Source organism: Pyxicephalus adspersus, chromosome 3 (genome assembly GCF_032062135.1).
Source record: "Pyxicephalus adspersus chromosome 3, UCB_Pads_2.0, whole genome shotgun sequence".
In the NCBI taxonomy this organism is placed as follows: Eukaryota; Metazoa; Chordata; class Amphibia; order Anura; family Pyxicephalidae; genus Pyxicephalus; species Pyxicephalus adspersus.
In genome coordinates this window covers 87,401,448-87,419,109 of record NC_092860.1, presented here as the reverse complement: position 1 = coordinate 87,419,109, position 17,662 = coordinate 87,401,448, and the positions used below count along the sequence as shown (strand labels likewise).

Here is a 17,662-nt window from a genome sequence, read left to right as displayed (position 1 = left end):
AAGTAACCTAACTAAAGTAGAACCGTTCTTTAGAAATAAAACTATTCTTTGATATTACTGCATAAAGTTAGGAGTCAAGAATTTACTTTAAAAACATTATTTGAATGTAACTATTTAGTTTTAGGTTAAGCGCTTTCAAGCTGTAAGATGTATAGATGAGAAATTAGTTTTCAGGGATTTCTTACATATAAAAAAACAGATGACAAAGAAGCTATACTTGCAAGTGACAGGTTATACAAAAGCAGCAGTGCAATACTGTCACACTGAATGAAATCAGTGAAACACTCTCCAGCAGGTGTATTAGTAATTATATAAATCCTATTAGACCTTAGCAATGGAGGAATTATAGGTGACATTTCATCTGTATAAAGTATATTCTCTGTTTGGGTACCCATTGAACACATCGCTGTAGTCTCAGGAATCACTTGACCTTCAGTTTGAATAGGAAGACCTGTGGACATGCTTGAACAGAATTGAACAGAGTTTGAGCTTGTCAGTAACTGTTTTGTCTGGCAGACAATATATCACTGAATGAAAAATGACCAATCAGACAGTGCCCATTTTCAGTAACTTGCTATGACTTTGCTTCTAGCAGAGCCAAAAGGATTAGTTTTGCTTCAAGCTTAAAACTTTACCAGACCAAAACCAATCAGACTTAAAAGCATTGGGAGCTTGCAGGGAATTAAATACATTGCTGATGCAGCTCCACAGCTGGAAAGTGTGAAACACAAAACTTGATATTTCACTTTTTGTTAGACGGCATTGGATCGGCCACTGGTTTATTATATCTCTTTCAGAGGAAGTTTTGGTATTTATCCAATGTAAATGTTACAAATGAATAAACATGATATTAATAAATTCTATGTTTTTTAAGATAGGCCACTTGGTAAATCCCTGGTAAATAAAATAATAAATCACTGAATTGCTAACAATGTCACAATATACAGCAACAGCATAACTGATTGATGAATATTCAGGGGAAATAGGGAGGAATTTCCTCATCTTCTCTGCTCCATCAATAAGACCCCTATTTTATATGCAGTGGAGGTTGCCACTTCCAGGCGCATAGCAAACTGCACTGCAGGTAACTGCATTTGAACATAGTTGCGACTGCCATGTGATTCTTTGTCAAGAGGAGGAAAAGTAACTGCACTGCCAAAAAGCAACATGTGTGCTTGAACCATGCCATGTTCCACCCCAGCTGATAAATGTGCTGCAGAACGTTGCGGTTTAACGCAGGTGTAAAATAACCCAGGCATTATTTTAATTCAGGCATAATGTGAAATAGATAAAAAAAAAATATTTTATCTATATGCGATTATAAAAAAAACAAAAAACAATGTATGTGACAAAACATCACAGCAAATATTAAAGTGAGTACCATTGTTTGTTTGTTTTTTTTGTGAAATTAAGAAGATGCATGATGTGGAAAATGTATGCACAGAAGAAAATAAAAGAATGATCTATGAAGATAAAGCTAAAGCTGTATCCAGATAATTTCTAATGTTTCTTCAATGCTGAGTTATATCTGGAGTATAATGGAAGGGACATTTGCCAACATTCCAAATCCAAAAAATGAGGCTAATTGGGTTACTCACACCCCATGTACACTAACCTTCCATCATCTGCAAAAAAAAGTTTCTCAAAAAATACTTAATTTTTACAGCCCACAGTAGGGATTCGGAATGGTTGGCAAGTGCTTAGAAATGAAGTTTATTAAAGTTGGATGACCGTGTCACTATTCACAGCAAATTGTGTATTTAGTGAAGAACCTTAGGCAATATGGTGGTGATAAGTAAATGTAATCCACATAATATAAATAAATCATATGACACTAGATCAGTTTGGTTATAGACCATCTATTTGAGCAAATTTGGGTTAACAATCATTTCTTGAAAAAGTTACCTGATCTTCCCATTAGAAATTTTACTGTCCCTGGATACAAAGAGAGTTTTTATGTTAGACATCAGAAGTTGTCTGAAGTACCAAAATCAATACAAAGCATATGTAATCAGTCATGGGAGAAGAATGTTTGTTTTGTTTCTTTACAAAACATTAAGGAATTGTAACACCTAAAATACTGTAACAGTCTGCACAGAAGTAGTTGAAGTGATGTCCACTTACTTACTCCTTTCAGTCCCAAGCTTTCTCTATCCTAGGAATCTTATCTGGGTAGTTGGCAATAGCTCATTAACTATAGAATATTACAAACTTAGTGTCACTTATTTGACCTTTCCAGTCCAGTTCTAATATTGGATCTATACAACTAGGCACCCTAAAAGTCGTTCCTACAAATACATTTTTTTAACACCTTGGAATCCCGCACAACCAGATACTTAATAACACCAGTAACTTGCATGTCTTAGCTATTTCACTTTCATTACCTTTAATATACTAAGATTTAGAGGCATGAAAGAGCTCAGCTATGCGGAAAGATTAGCTGGACTGAATCTATTGTCCCTTGAGAAGAGGAATTTAAAGAGGAATATGAAGACCCTATATAAACATAAAAATGTTCCATATAGACATCTTGCTTAAAAATTCTTCACTTTAAAGTCATTGCAATACAAGAGGGCACTCTGCATCTGGAGAAGAAATTTAAGGGTTTCTTCTCCCTCGGGAAGTAGTTTTAGCACATTCAACAAATTGCTGCTCAAAATCTGGATGCTTTTCTAGAAGCACAGAAAATAACTGGGTATTAGAGTTTAAAAGGAATGACATCAGGGACTGTTGATGCAGGCAACATCTGATTGCTTCACAGAATCAGGAACTATTAGAGTAAATTGAACCATGTTTTATAAATTATTTTTTTGCCTTCATCTGGATCAACTGTGCATATATGGTTGTATCCAGAATAATGCAGGTTTCTAATATGTTTTTTTCCCTAGTGGTTAAACTATATTGTCGAACTGTGCTAAAACACCTTTGCCTGTTAGAAAGACGAGATGAAGAAATGTAAGTAGGGAGTGTTTAATGAAATGTCTGTGTCTACACATATAAACATAGACTGCAAAGAACTGTTTAGCAATCACACACAGAAAACAAGGAAATACGCTTTATTGCATAGTCAGAAAAAAAAAATCATATGATACATTATATTACATAAGCTTGGTGAATAACTGCTCATGGGGTTTATTTAAAAAAAAAATGTCAATAAAAAAAGACCCCATACATGCCCATTTTAAAAGATAGAGAAAGGCACTTAAAAATGACCATACTTTGGAAATTATTAGAGTAATTCAGTAGCACCAGAATTGTTTTAAATATTAAAGTATATACCCTTTACAAGTCATAGATTAAGCATGTGATATATAGTGATGAACGTATGTACAAATGTAACAAACTTGTATATAGCACAATGCAGTTTTTCACCTTAATAACAATATGCGTTGAATGAAGCTTTTTTATGTAGTAATACAATTGTTTCACAATATGTAAAGCTCTATATTTATATATCTAGTGAACAGTTTTATTTTTAGAAGCAGAAGAAAGCTTTTTCTCACTTATTAGGCCCAAAAATACTGTTCAAATAGCACAACTAAAAGGTCTAGATACACAACTTTAATTGTGAAGAGAAAAGCAATACATTTCCAAATAACCTTCTTGAAATATTTCCTGCAACGTGTATCGATGTAACATTTTTTTATTGTGTTACACCAATTTATGAAGTGCAGTAACTATATTCACAATACTACTTGTACTTTCCAGAATCAATCATATAAAGCATTCCAAAACTTTTCAGTTTTCATAAATGATGAGCTATGGTTTAACCATTTAGGATCAGCTTTTAGGATGCTTACATAATTCTACATTATATTACAACATTTTCATGGAACGAGGTTTTGGGTTGTAAATCTACAGTATTAGGTTGGTACTAATACTAATATCTGACATCTCCTAACCAAGGAAATACTTCCACTTGAAACTAAGTAGAAGAATTTTTAAAAATTGACTTTTGTTGGTTGTATTACAGCAATACTGAAATGAAAAAAAAAATGATGCAATGGAGGGCATACCTGGCACAAGAGCAGAATTACTTGATTTTTAAACAAAGCTTTCAGGTGTGGGTCACATTTTTTCTGTAATGTAAACTTGTCTGAAACTTTTTTAAACAAAGCATATGATGGAAAAAGTTAGAGGCTGCCTTCAGTGACGCGGCTTGCCAAAATAATCATTAGAGGCACAGACATAGGAAGATGAAATTATAAACAAGTCTTTTTTTTAGCAAAATTTAAGCCTTGAGTTCCCCTTCTGTTGATCATTGTAGTCTTTCCTGCCCAACAAGAAGGGTGGAAAGTTCAGATGATTTTTGTAATGTAGGTAATCTAATGTAAGTACCTGAATTTGACAGTATGTTTTAATACCCAGTACAGAAGCACTTTGATTGGTAGGGGTAGGGGTAGAACTGGATCTAATCCAGTGCAGTCCATGCATATGTGCTGACAAGAACCATGCTGACAAGAGGAGAGAATAGAGAGATGACCTATTGGGTCTTTTGTTCTCTTACTGTCCGGTCTACAGCCTAGGTATGGAAAGAAGGTACTACTGTATTTCTTAAAGCATATCTCCAACTTGAAAAACAAAGATGTAATATATTGCAGCCTACCAGTTCACAGATGCCTAGGCAGCATTTCTTTTAGAATTCACTTAAAGATATAGAAGACATTAGTTGAGTTGCATGCTTCCAGTTCATCTTAGAGGATGTACAAAGAAACTACAAAGGTGTCTCCTTTTTTCAGAAAAAGAGCAGCCACCGCATCTAATAAATAGTGTTACATTTTTGTTCTTCAGGTAAAATTTCTCTTCACCAGGTTACACTGAGTGGTGGAGTTGTGTAAAACAGCTCTAATATACTATTTAGTGTCATACCTTTTAGCTCAGTCATAACTATAAATGTTGAGATTTGCATAGAAGTTCTCTGCAGCTCTGGATCAGTTAATTGATTAGGCATGCCACTAAATGCAATAGCACATTTTTTCATCATATGCCATCGAGCATTCCCCAGCTTAGTGCCAGGTAGGTCCATACATTTCTTGAAAGTTTGTATGAAGTGGTTTGGCTTAAGGAGATCGTTCACTCCCTGTTCATGAGAAGTTGAGCTGTGAGCGGACCCTCCTAGTTCCCCTACTTGGGAATACATTTTCCATGTATTCCAGTAAAGAATACACTAGGAGAGGCAACACAGATATGCTGCAGACATGTCTGTGACAATCCACTCAAAGCATAAAATAAAGTTCTATTGATTCACTCCACATTACACCTTCATTTAACCAGTCTTTTAACACTTTACAATCTTCCCTCAATATACTAGTTGACAGAACAAACCCTCAACAGTTTGAAGCAATTTGCCAAATGAGCATGCATTATATTACTAAATATATGAGCTTATTTATGACAAAGTGTGTTTTTTTTAAACAGAACATGAAAATGATGCACGCATTAACAATGGCCTCTATCTGACTTGTAACAATACAGCTCTGTCAATTTCATGCAGCAAACAAAGTATAGAAAAGAAAAAATTATTTAGGAGAAGAGAAATCACTGCACATTTAAAGTACGAGCTGAGACACCATGGTGCCAATCACGCAATTTTGTATATTTTGGACTAATTATTGGCACAGGAATCCTTTCCCTACAAAGACAAAGTATAGAAAAAAAGAAAGAAATAAGGAAAGGAAATCTGATCAAGAAATAAAACCACTACAACTACAAAGCTTTTTCCAGTGACATGCACAGATATTTGCCTTTATGACTGCATGCCGTATGCCATTTTCTGAAGCCACTGAAAACATACTCCACAAACAGAAATAAAAATACACTCAAAAACAAAAAAAAACCAAAACGGTTATTACCACAAATTTAAGGACCATGTAAACAACATAGATAACAAACACAAGGTAAATGCAAAAAACATCAATGCCAAATCATCTTGTTAAATCCCTAAAATGATTAAGCTACTGGTTATGTTAATTTAAATAAAAAATTAAAATAGAAAGCTGGCATCACATCAGATGTGTTAGAAAACACAGGGAGAAAAGATATCCCGCTTACGTAAACATTCCACACAACAATTCCATAGGGTGCTCACAAGAAGAAGAAGCATTCATTAAAGTATTTTTTAATCTTCATTTTAAACGAAGAAACAAATTGAATAAAAAGCACTTACTTTTGCACATTTTCAGGCTCTGGTTCCGTCACTGTAATATGAAGAAGAAAAAAGTAGTTACCAGCTAAAATGCAATGTGTAAAAACAGCAACCAAACAGTTAAAACTTAGATAGACAAAGGCAGACACCCTTATAACATCATATAGTTGTATTATATACTATGGATTAGGAAAGACTATCTCAAACTTGGGGGAACCCTTCAAAATAACTTTCAGGTCTTAGGGAACCTCTGCCAATATTTATACTGTAGTACATGGGACTAGTGGTCATTGGGATAAATGTCTCCTATGTTGTTGTCTAGTGGGAAGAATCCTACTTTTACAGATACCCAAATAGTTCATTAATGTCAATGGTAAATGGTCTCATTGTTCAGCAAACCCTGGAAGGACCCTGGTTGAGAAATTAGGGGGACAGAATTTTTTTAAGTATGTAGCCCATCACTGACAATTTCATTTGTGGAAGAACAAAATAGTCTTAAATGTCAAATATATTTTACCAAAACTGTTGTACCATTCATTTGTCCTATGCCATTTGTACATAAGCTTTTTACTGAAAAAAAAATATACCCCAATACTGCACAATCAAATTTATTAAATCAGTCATAAAATATCCACAGTGGCTTAGCTAGGGATCTTTGTGCCAACCTTAACCCCCCACCTGAAAATAAAAATACCCAAAAAATGTAAAGCAACAGTCACAATATTATGTGGTGTTTATTGTGTGCCAATGTGAGGCAGACAGATAGAGCAACGATCACTAAATTAGAAAGAGTGCTAATGCCAAATGTTTGTTATAAACTAACTTTGCCTGGTACAAATATAGAAAATAGGAAGCACTAGACAAAAACAAAACCATGATGTGATTTGTCCTATACACAAACATCATAGGAAAGGTCAACAAGATAACAAGTAACAGACTGAACTAGCACAAACTTGATAGCACACTTTGATTGAAGTCATGCCTTCCAAAATAAAAATAGACACATGGTAGGCATATAAATCAAAACAGCACATGAAAAGCTGAACAGTATGATGAGGAATGGAGACTCAGAAGGCAGAAACCACTCGAGGAACATGCAGGCTGATCTCACCTATGTCTTTTACATTGCCCAGCACTGTCCATGGAGGCCCACTGGCTGTAATAAGTGTGTATCCCCAAGTCACAGCATCACTAGTGATCTTTACAACCCAAAGTGGACACCCTCACCTTCCTTGCTGTCCCAGACAACTCCAACATGACCAACTTGCCATGCTCACTCACAGATTTTTTTCAAACAACTTTACCGCCATATATTATTTGGCCTTGCCAGAGGACATACAGCTTAGGTACAGAATGTGTGTAAAGGCATCTTCAAAAGCTTTTCCACCCTCCCTACACAGATCCACATTGATCAGTGCACACCAGCTTAGGAAATCCTCATGTTTTCCATGTTTTTTCCACCCCCAATTGGCCTGCGCCCCCTGCTAGTGCCAGTTTTGCCAACTCTCCAAACATTCACCCTTGATAGTGCTTGAAAATGTCTAAGCTATGAAAAGAAATATTTGTTTACAATATACCATTAACATCACAACGTGATCTATGCCCAACAATGCCCAACACACCCCAGTCTTATGTGTATTGTGATTAGTACAGGATCTAACTGCACCTCCAATACGGGAATATTCTTTGTATTTTTACACCCTTTAGATAAGCCTATAACTAGAAATAATGGACACTGTACTGTATACTGGTGCTGGATTGGTGAAGGTAAACACTAAAGGTATGAGTTGAAACACCGACACGCTGTATAGCAAACTTTATAGTCAAAGAAAGTCCAAAAAAAAGCTAGAAGTGGATTTCTAGTTTTCTGGACTTTGAAGGTACACTAAAAATGCATTTATTGCACACACATTGAGAATAAAAACTACTGTCCATTAAACTGCTGCTATTACTTACGGTTTTCAGTGCCAGTCATCTGAGCAAGAATGCGGAAAGAACGTGACTGAGTAGTACCAGTGCGTGGGTGCCAGTCTTCAGTTTGGTCTATGAGACGCTTTTTGCTGGCATCGCTAAAAGTCGGAGTATGGTAGAAATCTGTGTTTGTGTCCACAATGTGTTTCCGAGGAGGGCTAAGAATAGAAAAAAAAAATAAGCAAAAACTTTTATTGGACAAATTACAATAGAAAGCAACAACATTCCTCTTCTCATCAATTAATATGCAGTTTAAGAACCAACAGTGTGTTTTACAGATTACACCAATACTGCTGTATGAAGAATTTACTTTCATATTGGGTATGGGTAAAAACACAACACCTATTCAACAGAGTGGCGGGGAAAAAAACACATGCACAATGAGCCACAGTTATATGCTACTAATGATCATAATGGCTTATGTGTTATTATTAAACAATGGCAAATAATACCAGACTACAACAATAAAAAAGGATTCATTACAGAGGAAATAATGGCTCAATACAGCAGTCAAAACATGATGCAACATTTCACAATTTTTGTAAATGTATGGGGGCAGTACGTAACCTTCTCACACAGAGAACCTAAATTATAGGTATTTGGAGCATTTAAAACAAAATTACAATATTAGAAACTGCCTTTAAATGAAACTAATACTTTTCTGCTAGACTTACTGCATTTACTCAAAATGAAAAGATTAAAGCAGTTTGCACTGTGTGCATTGCATTTATACCATAGATATTCCCCTGACATCTCGTGATGTTCTGAAGAGCGTATTGTAGACATTTTTGTAGGACACAGTAGGGCATTAATATATTGGAATATACTAGTAATGCACTGTGAGACCACTAGATGGCAGAAGAGCTCTAACATAAAAGCATAATAACTAAAAGCTGCTGTCTGATGTATAATTGGCTGAAAAAATATTTTTGTTTCCTATATTGGTTGCTTAATTGCTTATATTGTTTAAAATATTTACAAGTTTAATATTTACTAGTCTGATATTTTGATTACATGTATAAAATATTTATTAATTTCAGTAGATTGTAGTAAGAATGGAAAAACAGCTGGGAGCCCAGGGATGCACTGTTCCTAAAATGAAACTTTAGGATTTTAAATGCAGAAGAGCCTGAAATGTCCCTTCTGCTCCATATTTACCCACCTATTTTTTTCTTCATTTAAAATACATTGAGCTGCATAGCTGGTAATGAAGAAACCCCCATGTGCATACATGAGGGCTATATTACTCTGGACTGGCCAATTAAAATGGGCAAAGATCCAGAACTTGTAGAAAGGCCTTGACAGGTGATTGTAATAAAACAAAATTGCAATCAGGCAGGTAAGTTTATTTCGTTGCAGGAAGGATAACGCCCGTCTATTCTGCAATTAAAGATGTGATATCTCTATACTGCTTGGTTGTAATGTGAGCAACTTGGGATACTAATAAAGATTATATAGAGGTAGCACAGAGTATTTGGCTTTCATATGCTGAGAAACTACTGAGTCATAATTCCATATCAAAATGCTATTGTTTTTGGATAATCTTCAGAAAATGTTGGATATGGTTAGTGTTATTATTATAACCCTGCCCTTGGATCCAAACAAGCGTGTTATAACTTTGCAGGCTTGCTTTGTCTAGAATATTATAATTCTATGATGAGGAATTATATTATGCATTCAGAGACATGGCCTGATTTCATACCGTTTTGGTGGAGGCTTCCTTTAGACAGGAAAGACAAGACAGGACAGGTAAAGAAAAAAACAAAGAAAAAAGTGACATGAGAAAAAAAGCACAGATTCTGCACATCCTGGAAACACATACAGGACAGAGATTTAGGAATGCCTCCCAAATGGATTATTTAGGTTTTTGCAAACGGACTAGGCATTTAAAAAGCAAATGCATATCAGATGAAATCTAATGTTTTGATTCTCATCCATATCCAGCCAGCTGTAACTTTAGTAGCTCAGCACTAATAAGGGCAAATACATTATTCAGTCACATGGTAGTTCGCATGCTCTCTGTGTGAGAAACCAAAAATCAATCTAAAAAAAGATTACTTTTCACAGTAAAGAAATGCAGGTAAAATTCTTCAAACCCCACACATGCTCAATCTGCTAACATTACACAAAACAGGAGAATACCTAAATGAGCCATCCAATAACCTTTAATCTCTTTCCTCTGAACTATTTGCTAGTTGTTTATTTTTTTTTTTTTTTGCTCTATAAAACATTGATTATAGGTTTATTAAGGAAACTTTCCTACATATTTGTTGGGTTTGTCTCCCTGCAGTGTTCATTTGTATAGAGAGTGCGTCTCAGCACTTGTTGATCAGGAAGGTTTGGAATAATAAAAGGGAAATCCACTTCTTCTATAAGTAGGAGAATCTCTACATCTGAATAGGTAATGTGGTGCTTTATACACAGAACAGCAGACATGCAAAATGTATATGTTACTTTAAAAAATTATTTTAAAGTAAACATCAAAAACCATATATATTTGTAGGACACTTTTTGTATGAATATTATTTAACCAGCAGGTGGTGGCATGTCATCAAGTTTAACAGAAGGCATATGTAGATAGAAAATATCAATCAATTTATATTAGAGATCCTTCACTAAAGTTTTTGACCTTCTTCTAAACTGACTCAGGGCAACTTCTACTAAGTTCTATGGGAGCAAAATCAGTTTCAATGCAAAGAAGCACCATAAACACATTTTTTATTACACAGCTTTCCTACATATTTTAATCATAATCAGGTAGTCCCCAGGTAAAGACATCAGACGACTCCTAGATACGAATGGGGATTCCCTGCTTGTTCGTGTGCAGGACAAAGGCCTGGGGGGAGGGGGCGGTTTGCATGACTTGCAGAAGAAATCTTTTGCTAAACACAGCTGAGGTTCTGCAGTTTTTTCTTTTAGCAAATCAAAGCACAGCTTCTGCTCCAAACTTGTGCGGTTTGTGATTATCTCACCATGAGGATTTTATACAGTAACTGACATCATGCTGCCTAATAATATGTTGAGACAAACATTTGTGCTAATTGCATTTAATAAAATAATGTAGGGTACCCTGTTCTGACTTGCATACAAATTCAACTTAAGGACGAACCTACAGTCCCTATGTCGTATGTAACCCAGGGACCACTTGTATAAAAAATGTATAATTTGTATTTACTATATGTTTGGCAGGTGCATTAATGAACTCATTTATACTGAATTCACTTTGTACTATACACAACAGTATTACTATATGTTATGGTCATATAAAAAGACAATGAGTGGAACCTTTTATGATTGGAAGGCTGGTCCCATGATTTAGCAGCTCACACAACCCGACTTTTTTTTCTGGCTTCAGAGTGGCAATAGACTATGTTTGTAATACACATATGCATCTAAAAGAATAAAAGGGTCTCATCTTGGCTACACACTGCTTGTTTACCACAATTAAATCCTAATCTGTTTTACAAGAGCAATCATGAATGTTTGAGCCTTTAGTCTAATCTCTATTCTTCCTAGAAAAGTTCTTCACATGTGGTCATTGATTTTATTTCAACCTTTAGTCTATTTTAAAATGTCTATTATCACCCAAATCTCTATATAATCCTACATGTTTTTTTTATAATAATTTTTTTCTGCTCTTGTGAAGTCAGCTGATGTGCAATGCAGAGGCAGGGTGGATTTAGAATATTGGTCTTTTATTGTTAGGGATTAGGTGTACCAATCCCACTGGCAGTCTTTTTAAACCTGTATAATTGCATTGGTGCATGAAGCCAAAATGTACTCTTAAAGCAATGAGTGTTCTGTATTGAACAAGAGACTGTTCTAAATATGGCTCATCCAATAAACTCCAATCCAATACAACATTCGCCTAAATAATCTCAGCTCAAGCCAAAAAAGCTGCTTTAAACATGCTGTTGCCACACACAGTTCATTCATGGGTAGTTACTGAATACTAACTTTGCCACTGTTGTTCCCTGTATGAGAAAGGAAGGAAAGTTAAAATGGTAAGAAATCAATCTAAAAATGAAGCAGTACAAAATGTTTAAGAATGCTCTAATGCCACTACAATCTACAGAAAGCTAAAAAAAAAAAAAAAAATCTGATTCACCTAGTGTTCATTCTGGCATAAACAAAAGGGTTTCTGAGTTTTGCCTTCTATGGAAATATTTAAAATCCACTGGCACAGGAAAGTTAAATACCCAGAAAAACCACTGAATTTCTCAGGAGAGTGGTGTAGACTGTTATTTTATTAAACACAAATTGTGAATAGGAAAGGGAAACTGGGACTAGGTACTGCCAGTTGTGGGTATCATATAAGCTAGAAACGTGTTCTACTGAATTGGAAACAAAGGTCTTCCTGAGCCAGGAAAATAAGATTCCAATTGGCTTTCTGATAGGAGTGCACAAACGTGAAGCCGAGAATGTCAAAGCTAAATGCTGTTCACATTACCAGGCTTCCTTACATCTTCTTGGCCTATTTGCACTAAGAAATGCTTATGATGGTAATAAACCAAAAGCAAAAGAAATGCTTTTGATGGTCATAAATCAGTTTAGTACTTCTTGTGAATGGGTAGATTGTGTACTATTTGACAATGCTTAAGTTAATACTGAACCACAGCCATTTTTTATTTTTTTTCTGCAGGTCGTAGACATGCAGTTTTTAAAAAAATGACAAGCCAAAAGACCTCCACCCATCCTTGTATAAGCTGGGACCCACTGAGATCCCTAATTTAAACAGACAGTACTTGTGGTACAATGAATCCTTGGAGTGAATGATAGGCTCTGGATCAGCTAAACACAATGCATGGATTTTTGGCAAACTTTAATCAATGAATATTTATTTTATTAGCTTACAGGCTAATGTCTCTTATCATAATATTTCTCAGTGCTTTCAGTTCGGAGCTAAAGCTGTATATTGGTCATATGATAAAAATATACATTTACTTGACATATGGTCTTCTTTTAGAAAACAAATTGAAACTCTGACCTATGTAAGAGCAGTGATGGGAATATGTTTGCATTTGTAACTACACACATCATTAAATTAGGATTTTAAAACAATATGGTTTATGTTTGGATCACATTTCCTTGGTATATTGCAAACATACAGCAACATTTTCCGCTCTCTGAACAAGTTCAAAACTTTAGGATGTATTTAAAATGAAGATGAAAAAATAGTTATGAAACGTGCCAATAGCAATGGTGCTTCCATGCAGCCATTTGTCGTTGGAAAGGATCGTGAAGGATTCTTTCCGACAAATATTGCACATGTGTACATTGGGCAAATGGCAGGACAGTGATGTACTCTGGGATTTCCAGGGTAGAGTCTGGGATTTCCATTCCTGTAAACATAGTCAAAGAACATTGTGGCTGTTTTTGCTAGTTTTGTATATTAAATGTGTTTTATCCTTTAAACAAAAATATAGAAAAAGAGAAGAGAGACTATGTTACTCTGGTAAAGTCGAAAGTCCACACAATTTAAGAATTACAACTCAGCAATACCATAATGTCCAGAGATTTATACAATACCTGCACACGTCACATGAAAAAAAATGGAAGCTTGGTTAAGGTGCCCAATGTCTATCATTTTCATTGGGCTGAAATAGAGACATCAGTTATTTGGTGGACTTCTAACAATGGGGCAGAGATAAACCTGTCAGTCTAACCACCTGCTTTATATTTGCGCAGTGATGTAAACTGGCTGATTGAACAAGATATGGTGACCACAAAAGTAAATCCCTAACAATGGATAAACTCCTGCCATTAGTGTCATTAGAGCATTTTAAAACATTCTGTGGCATGATATAAAAATGGAATAATGTCACAATATAAAAAATGTAAACTTAAAAAAAATAATAAATTACATGCAAAAATGAAAGCACGTGCAAAATCTACCTACCCATTTTGCGGTTTATCACCCAGGTTTTCCATTTGTCTTCTTCTCTGCACATCAGCCCCATCTTGTGCAGCCTCATTAGCATACTGGTTGACAGCTGAATTGTAGCTGGCAGGCTGCCGTGGGACATTAACTGCAGCTTTAGTTGCACTCAAAGCAGGTGATTGGCCATCAGTGGCAGATCTATAATTGACATGCACTCCAGATGTGGTAGGGGGTGGTGGGTTGACGGCAGATAGCAGGGATAAAGCAGAGGGCTGTGCAGAGGACTGGGTCGCAGAGGTTGGGGAAAAGGCGGAGGACGGTGATGGGATTGAAGCAGGCTTAGAAGAGGATGGGGCTCCAAATGGCCTAGGTGCTTTGTTGTAGGTCATATTGACTGAAGTTGTGACTTTTGGTGCAGCAGGCATAGTGGGAGTTGCAATAGGCACAGGCTTTATTATTTCTTTAGGTGCTTCCTATATGTAAAAACAAAAACAAAAACCACACTCCAACCACATGCAAAAAAATGCAAAACAGCATCTCCTAAATGCACAGATGTCTCCACAATCTCAATGCACCATCTGATGGTAAACAAGTAAAACAAAATAAATGCGAAGAATGTTTTGAAAAAAAATGGTTTTATTGCACTATAGTAAAGCAGATGGTGCACTGAGTACTGCTACATCTACGCAATCAAACATGTTCATTGTAAAGTCTGGACAGCCTGAATTTAAAACAAACTGCCTTTTATTGACAACTTTGAAGGTTTCTTAGCTTTGCATAGACTTGCTAAGCAGTATCTATTGTGTTGTTTTAATGGTAATCATTTTGGAAATGGTGTGCCAAACTCTGCATGTCAGGCCTATTAGTAGAGTTTGTGAAACACTGAAGAAAAATATTAAAGACTTAATTTCCTGTCTGTATTTAAATATTTATTAACTAATATACCAATATTAACTAATGAGAAACCCTCCCATTTAGTGAACAGAGAATATGAGACAACCCCGAGGAGCAGAGGACTATGACGTGTGTGAGTAGAAGCCTGTGCTATGAAATTAACTAGCCAATTTTATGGAAATTTTTCAAACACACAACAAAAGTATATTGTCAGTAAGTGTTTATCCCATCTGCACAGTGATAGTGGACAGTAGTGAGCATAAAAAAATAAAAATGGGCTGCCATTTTACCATCCCTCCAAGAGATTTTTTTTTGTCTCTCTAGCTTTAATATTTTAAAGAGACTTTACATACCAATTAGGGTAAAGTTAAAGTCCCTTGCTTGCCCATTTCTGACTCCCTTCCTTTGCTGCACTCCCACCTTGCATCCCTTGGGAAAAAGCAGGTGTTTTTGGGTATGGTGGAACCTATGACTACCTCCCAGGATGCAGTGCTTGGCCAAGATGAAAATCACCAAACTGAAAACTGACACAGCAGTGTGGAGAATGACAACCTATATACGCTTCAACACCAAGTGAAAATCAGCTTACACAGGGTTAGAACTTTAACACTCTGATAAATGAACAGAAAGGGGAGCTCCAGGAAAGTAGAGTTGGTTGAAATGATGATGGGCTTCCAACTCTTCTGCTGTACATACTTTCTCCGGACCAGTAATATTAAAATATAGAAGACACAGGATCAGTATGACATATGGCAAGGTATTTTCAAGGTAACATTTACCATTGTCTCCCTGCAAGTTTCTTGGTTTATGTTTTCTTTAACACTGTCCCACTTTTACTTTTAAAGAAGCTGAAAATTCCAGTGGGAATAAAAATTACACACATTAAGTGCAAAGCTAGAACATTACCTTTAAATAGCTATTTTTTTAATTAGGCATATCAATGATTTTAGATCTTCAAAGAACTCTTTTTCAAGTAAAAAGTCTTTTGCTCCTCCCTTAGCAACATTTGTTGTGCAGCAACAAACACAATTTAGTCTTAGTCAACTGCTCAGCAGGTCTATGCAAGCTCTGTCATTCTAAACGTTAGCTATTTAAAAGTACAATCACAGAATCTGGACTTTAGCCAGAGCTCAGTCAGATGTAGAACACTCCATAACACTACTATGTTTGACATTAAAGCAATATAAAAAAAAATGCTTTATCTATTGTCAAACATTGACCCTTACAGTAAATTGGGCCAATAAAAAGCAGTGATTTACAATTACTTAGATTTCTACTGACTAAATACTAGCAAAATATGCTATTTAATGAATGATTTTTGCCTTATAGCAATAAAAAAAAAAACATCTGGTTAGTGATTTTATTACAGTAACACTGCATGCCAGCATCTGGTAGGGCTGCACACAATCAAAATATATTTTACATGTATAATGAAATGCTAGCATACAAAGTACATGCTAAAATAGCTTTCAGGAGAACTTACAGTTTGTGCAGGGTTTGCATTGGTCTTTGGAGCAGCAGCTGAGGCTCTACAAAAGAAAGAAGAGAAATCTAAATGTTATAACCAAGTTCAGAAAAAGAAGTGAAGGTAAACCCCCTAGAAAAGCTCTGGATAGCAATGAAACCTGTCAGGGGTTCTACCCCTTTTCCTACTATACAGACACAAGAAAAATGTTTTGTCAGCACATACAATTTAACACACATATAACGGTATTAGATTTGCTCACAGAAATATGTATTTAAAATACCTGTGGACCCAAAATGTAAGCTTATTTCACCAAGTTCAAATCGTTTTGTTATACAACATTAACAATTTTGTTACAGATATAAAAAAAAAAAAAAAGCCAAGCAGCTAAAAATGTGTACATGTTTGAGAATGTACATAAAAAATCGTGTACATCAAAAAGTGAATGTGAAATGTTTACTGTGGAACATACTGGGAAAAGTTGTAGACATTTTTAAACACACTTAACAAGTGATTCTAGTTGACAGAGTTAATATTAGGGCACATTACATAAACACATACTCTTCAGTGGGAACTGGGAACTGGAGTGTACAGAGATTTCACAATAAAATGATACACAGAGAAACTTTATTCTGGGAAAATGTAAACTTGATATTCATAGATCTAAGACAGGACTTGATTTGCAGTTGGATATGGAAGTCATAAATTTAGGAAACATGTTCATTTTACCTATAAAATATTTAGATTGAATTATGATGCTTTTATTCTTGTTGCCTGGGATTTAAAATACTGGAAATTTAGGACAGAATGATCTTTGATTTCACATTTGGTAAGTTTTTGTGACCAGCTGATACAAGTGTCCATATAAGATATTATATCATTTGATACGCCATTACTTCTGCTGCCATAACACATGGATGTTATTAGCCCCAGTGGGGCTGTACAGTAAAGACATGCTCCATTTCATCTACTAAATTTAAGAATCTGACAGATATGTTTATACAACAGAATAGAAAAGCCGAAAAGAACTTTTCAGAAGCTCTTAAATGGCTATGCCACATATAAAGTGATGAAAAGAAAATGTAGCAGTTTGACTTTCTCTTGCCCAATGTATGATTTAATTAGGAGTTTTTTTTTTTTACCTGGACCAAAACTTAAAATCTATGCATTCCCAATGATCAATGCCGATCAGAGGTTTATATACAGTACCTACAATCCCTATTGATACGCAGTTTTAAAGACATATGCATATGTCTGCACAGGAACTGCTTTTCTCACTATAAAAGTCAATGAGAATACAAAAGCA

General features: G+C 35.4%; 1 protein-coding gene across 10 annotated transcripts in view; it reads right to left on the bottom strand.

Moving 5' to 3' along the window:
• Window positions 1-17,662, bottom strand: part of PDLIM5 (PDZ and LIM domain 5) — a 97,241-nt gene that overhangs the window by 31,080 nt on the left and 48,499 nt on the right. For 3 of the 10 annotated variants that reach the window (XM_072405574.1, XM_072405576.1, XM_072405575.1), the window contains exons 4-10: window positions 16,375-16,420; window positions 14,016-14,470; window positions 9,819-9,836; window positions 8,102-8,274; window positions 6,167-6,197; window positions 1,906-1,935; window positions 328-462 (exon numbers count right to left, since the gene is read on the bottom strand). In XM_072405574.1, coding sequence (XP_072261675.1) covers window positions 328-462; window positions 1,906-1,935; window positions 6,167-6,197; window positions 8,102-8,274; window positions 9,819-9,836; window positions 14,016-14,470; window positions 16,375-16,420 — 888 coding nt within the window. Of the gene's footprint in view, window positions 1-327; window positions 463-1,905; window positions 1,936-6,166; window positions 6,198-8,101; window positions 8,275-9,818; window positions 9,837-12,073; window positions 12,091-14,015; window positions 14,471-16,374; window positions 16,421-17,662 lie in introns of all 10 variants that reach the window. The other 7 variants (XM_072405578.1, XM_072405579.1, XM_072405580.1 and 4 more) reach the window with 6 other exon arrangements.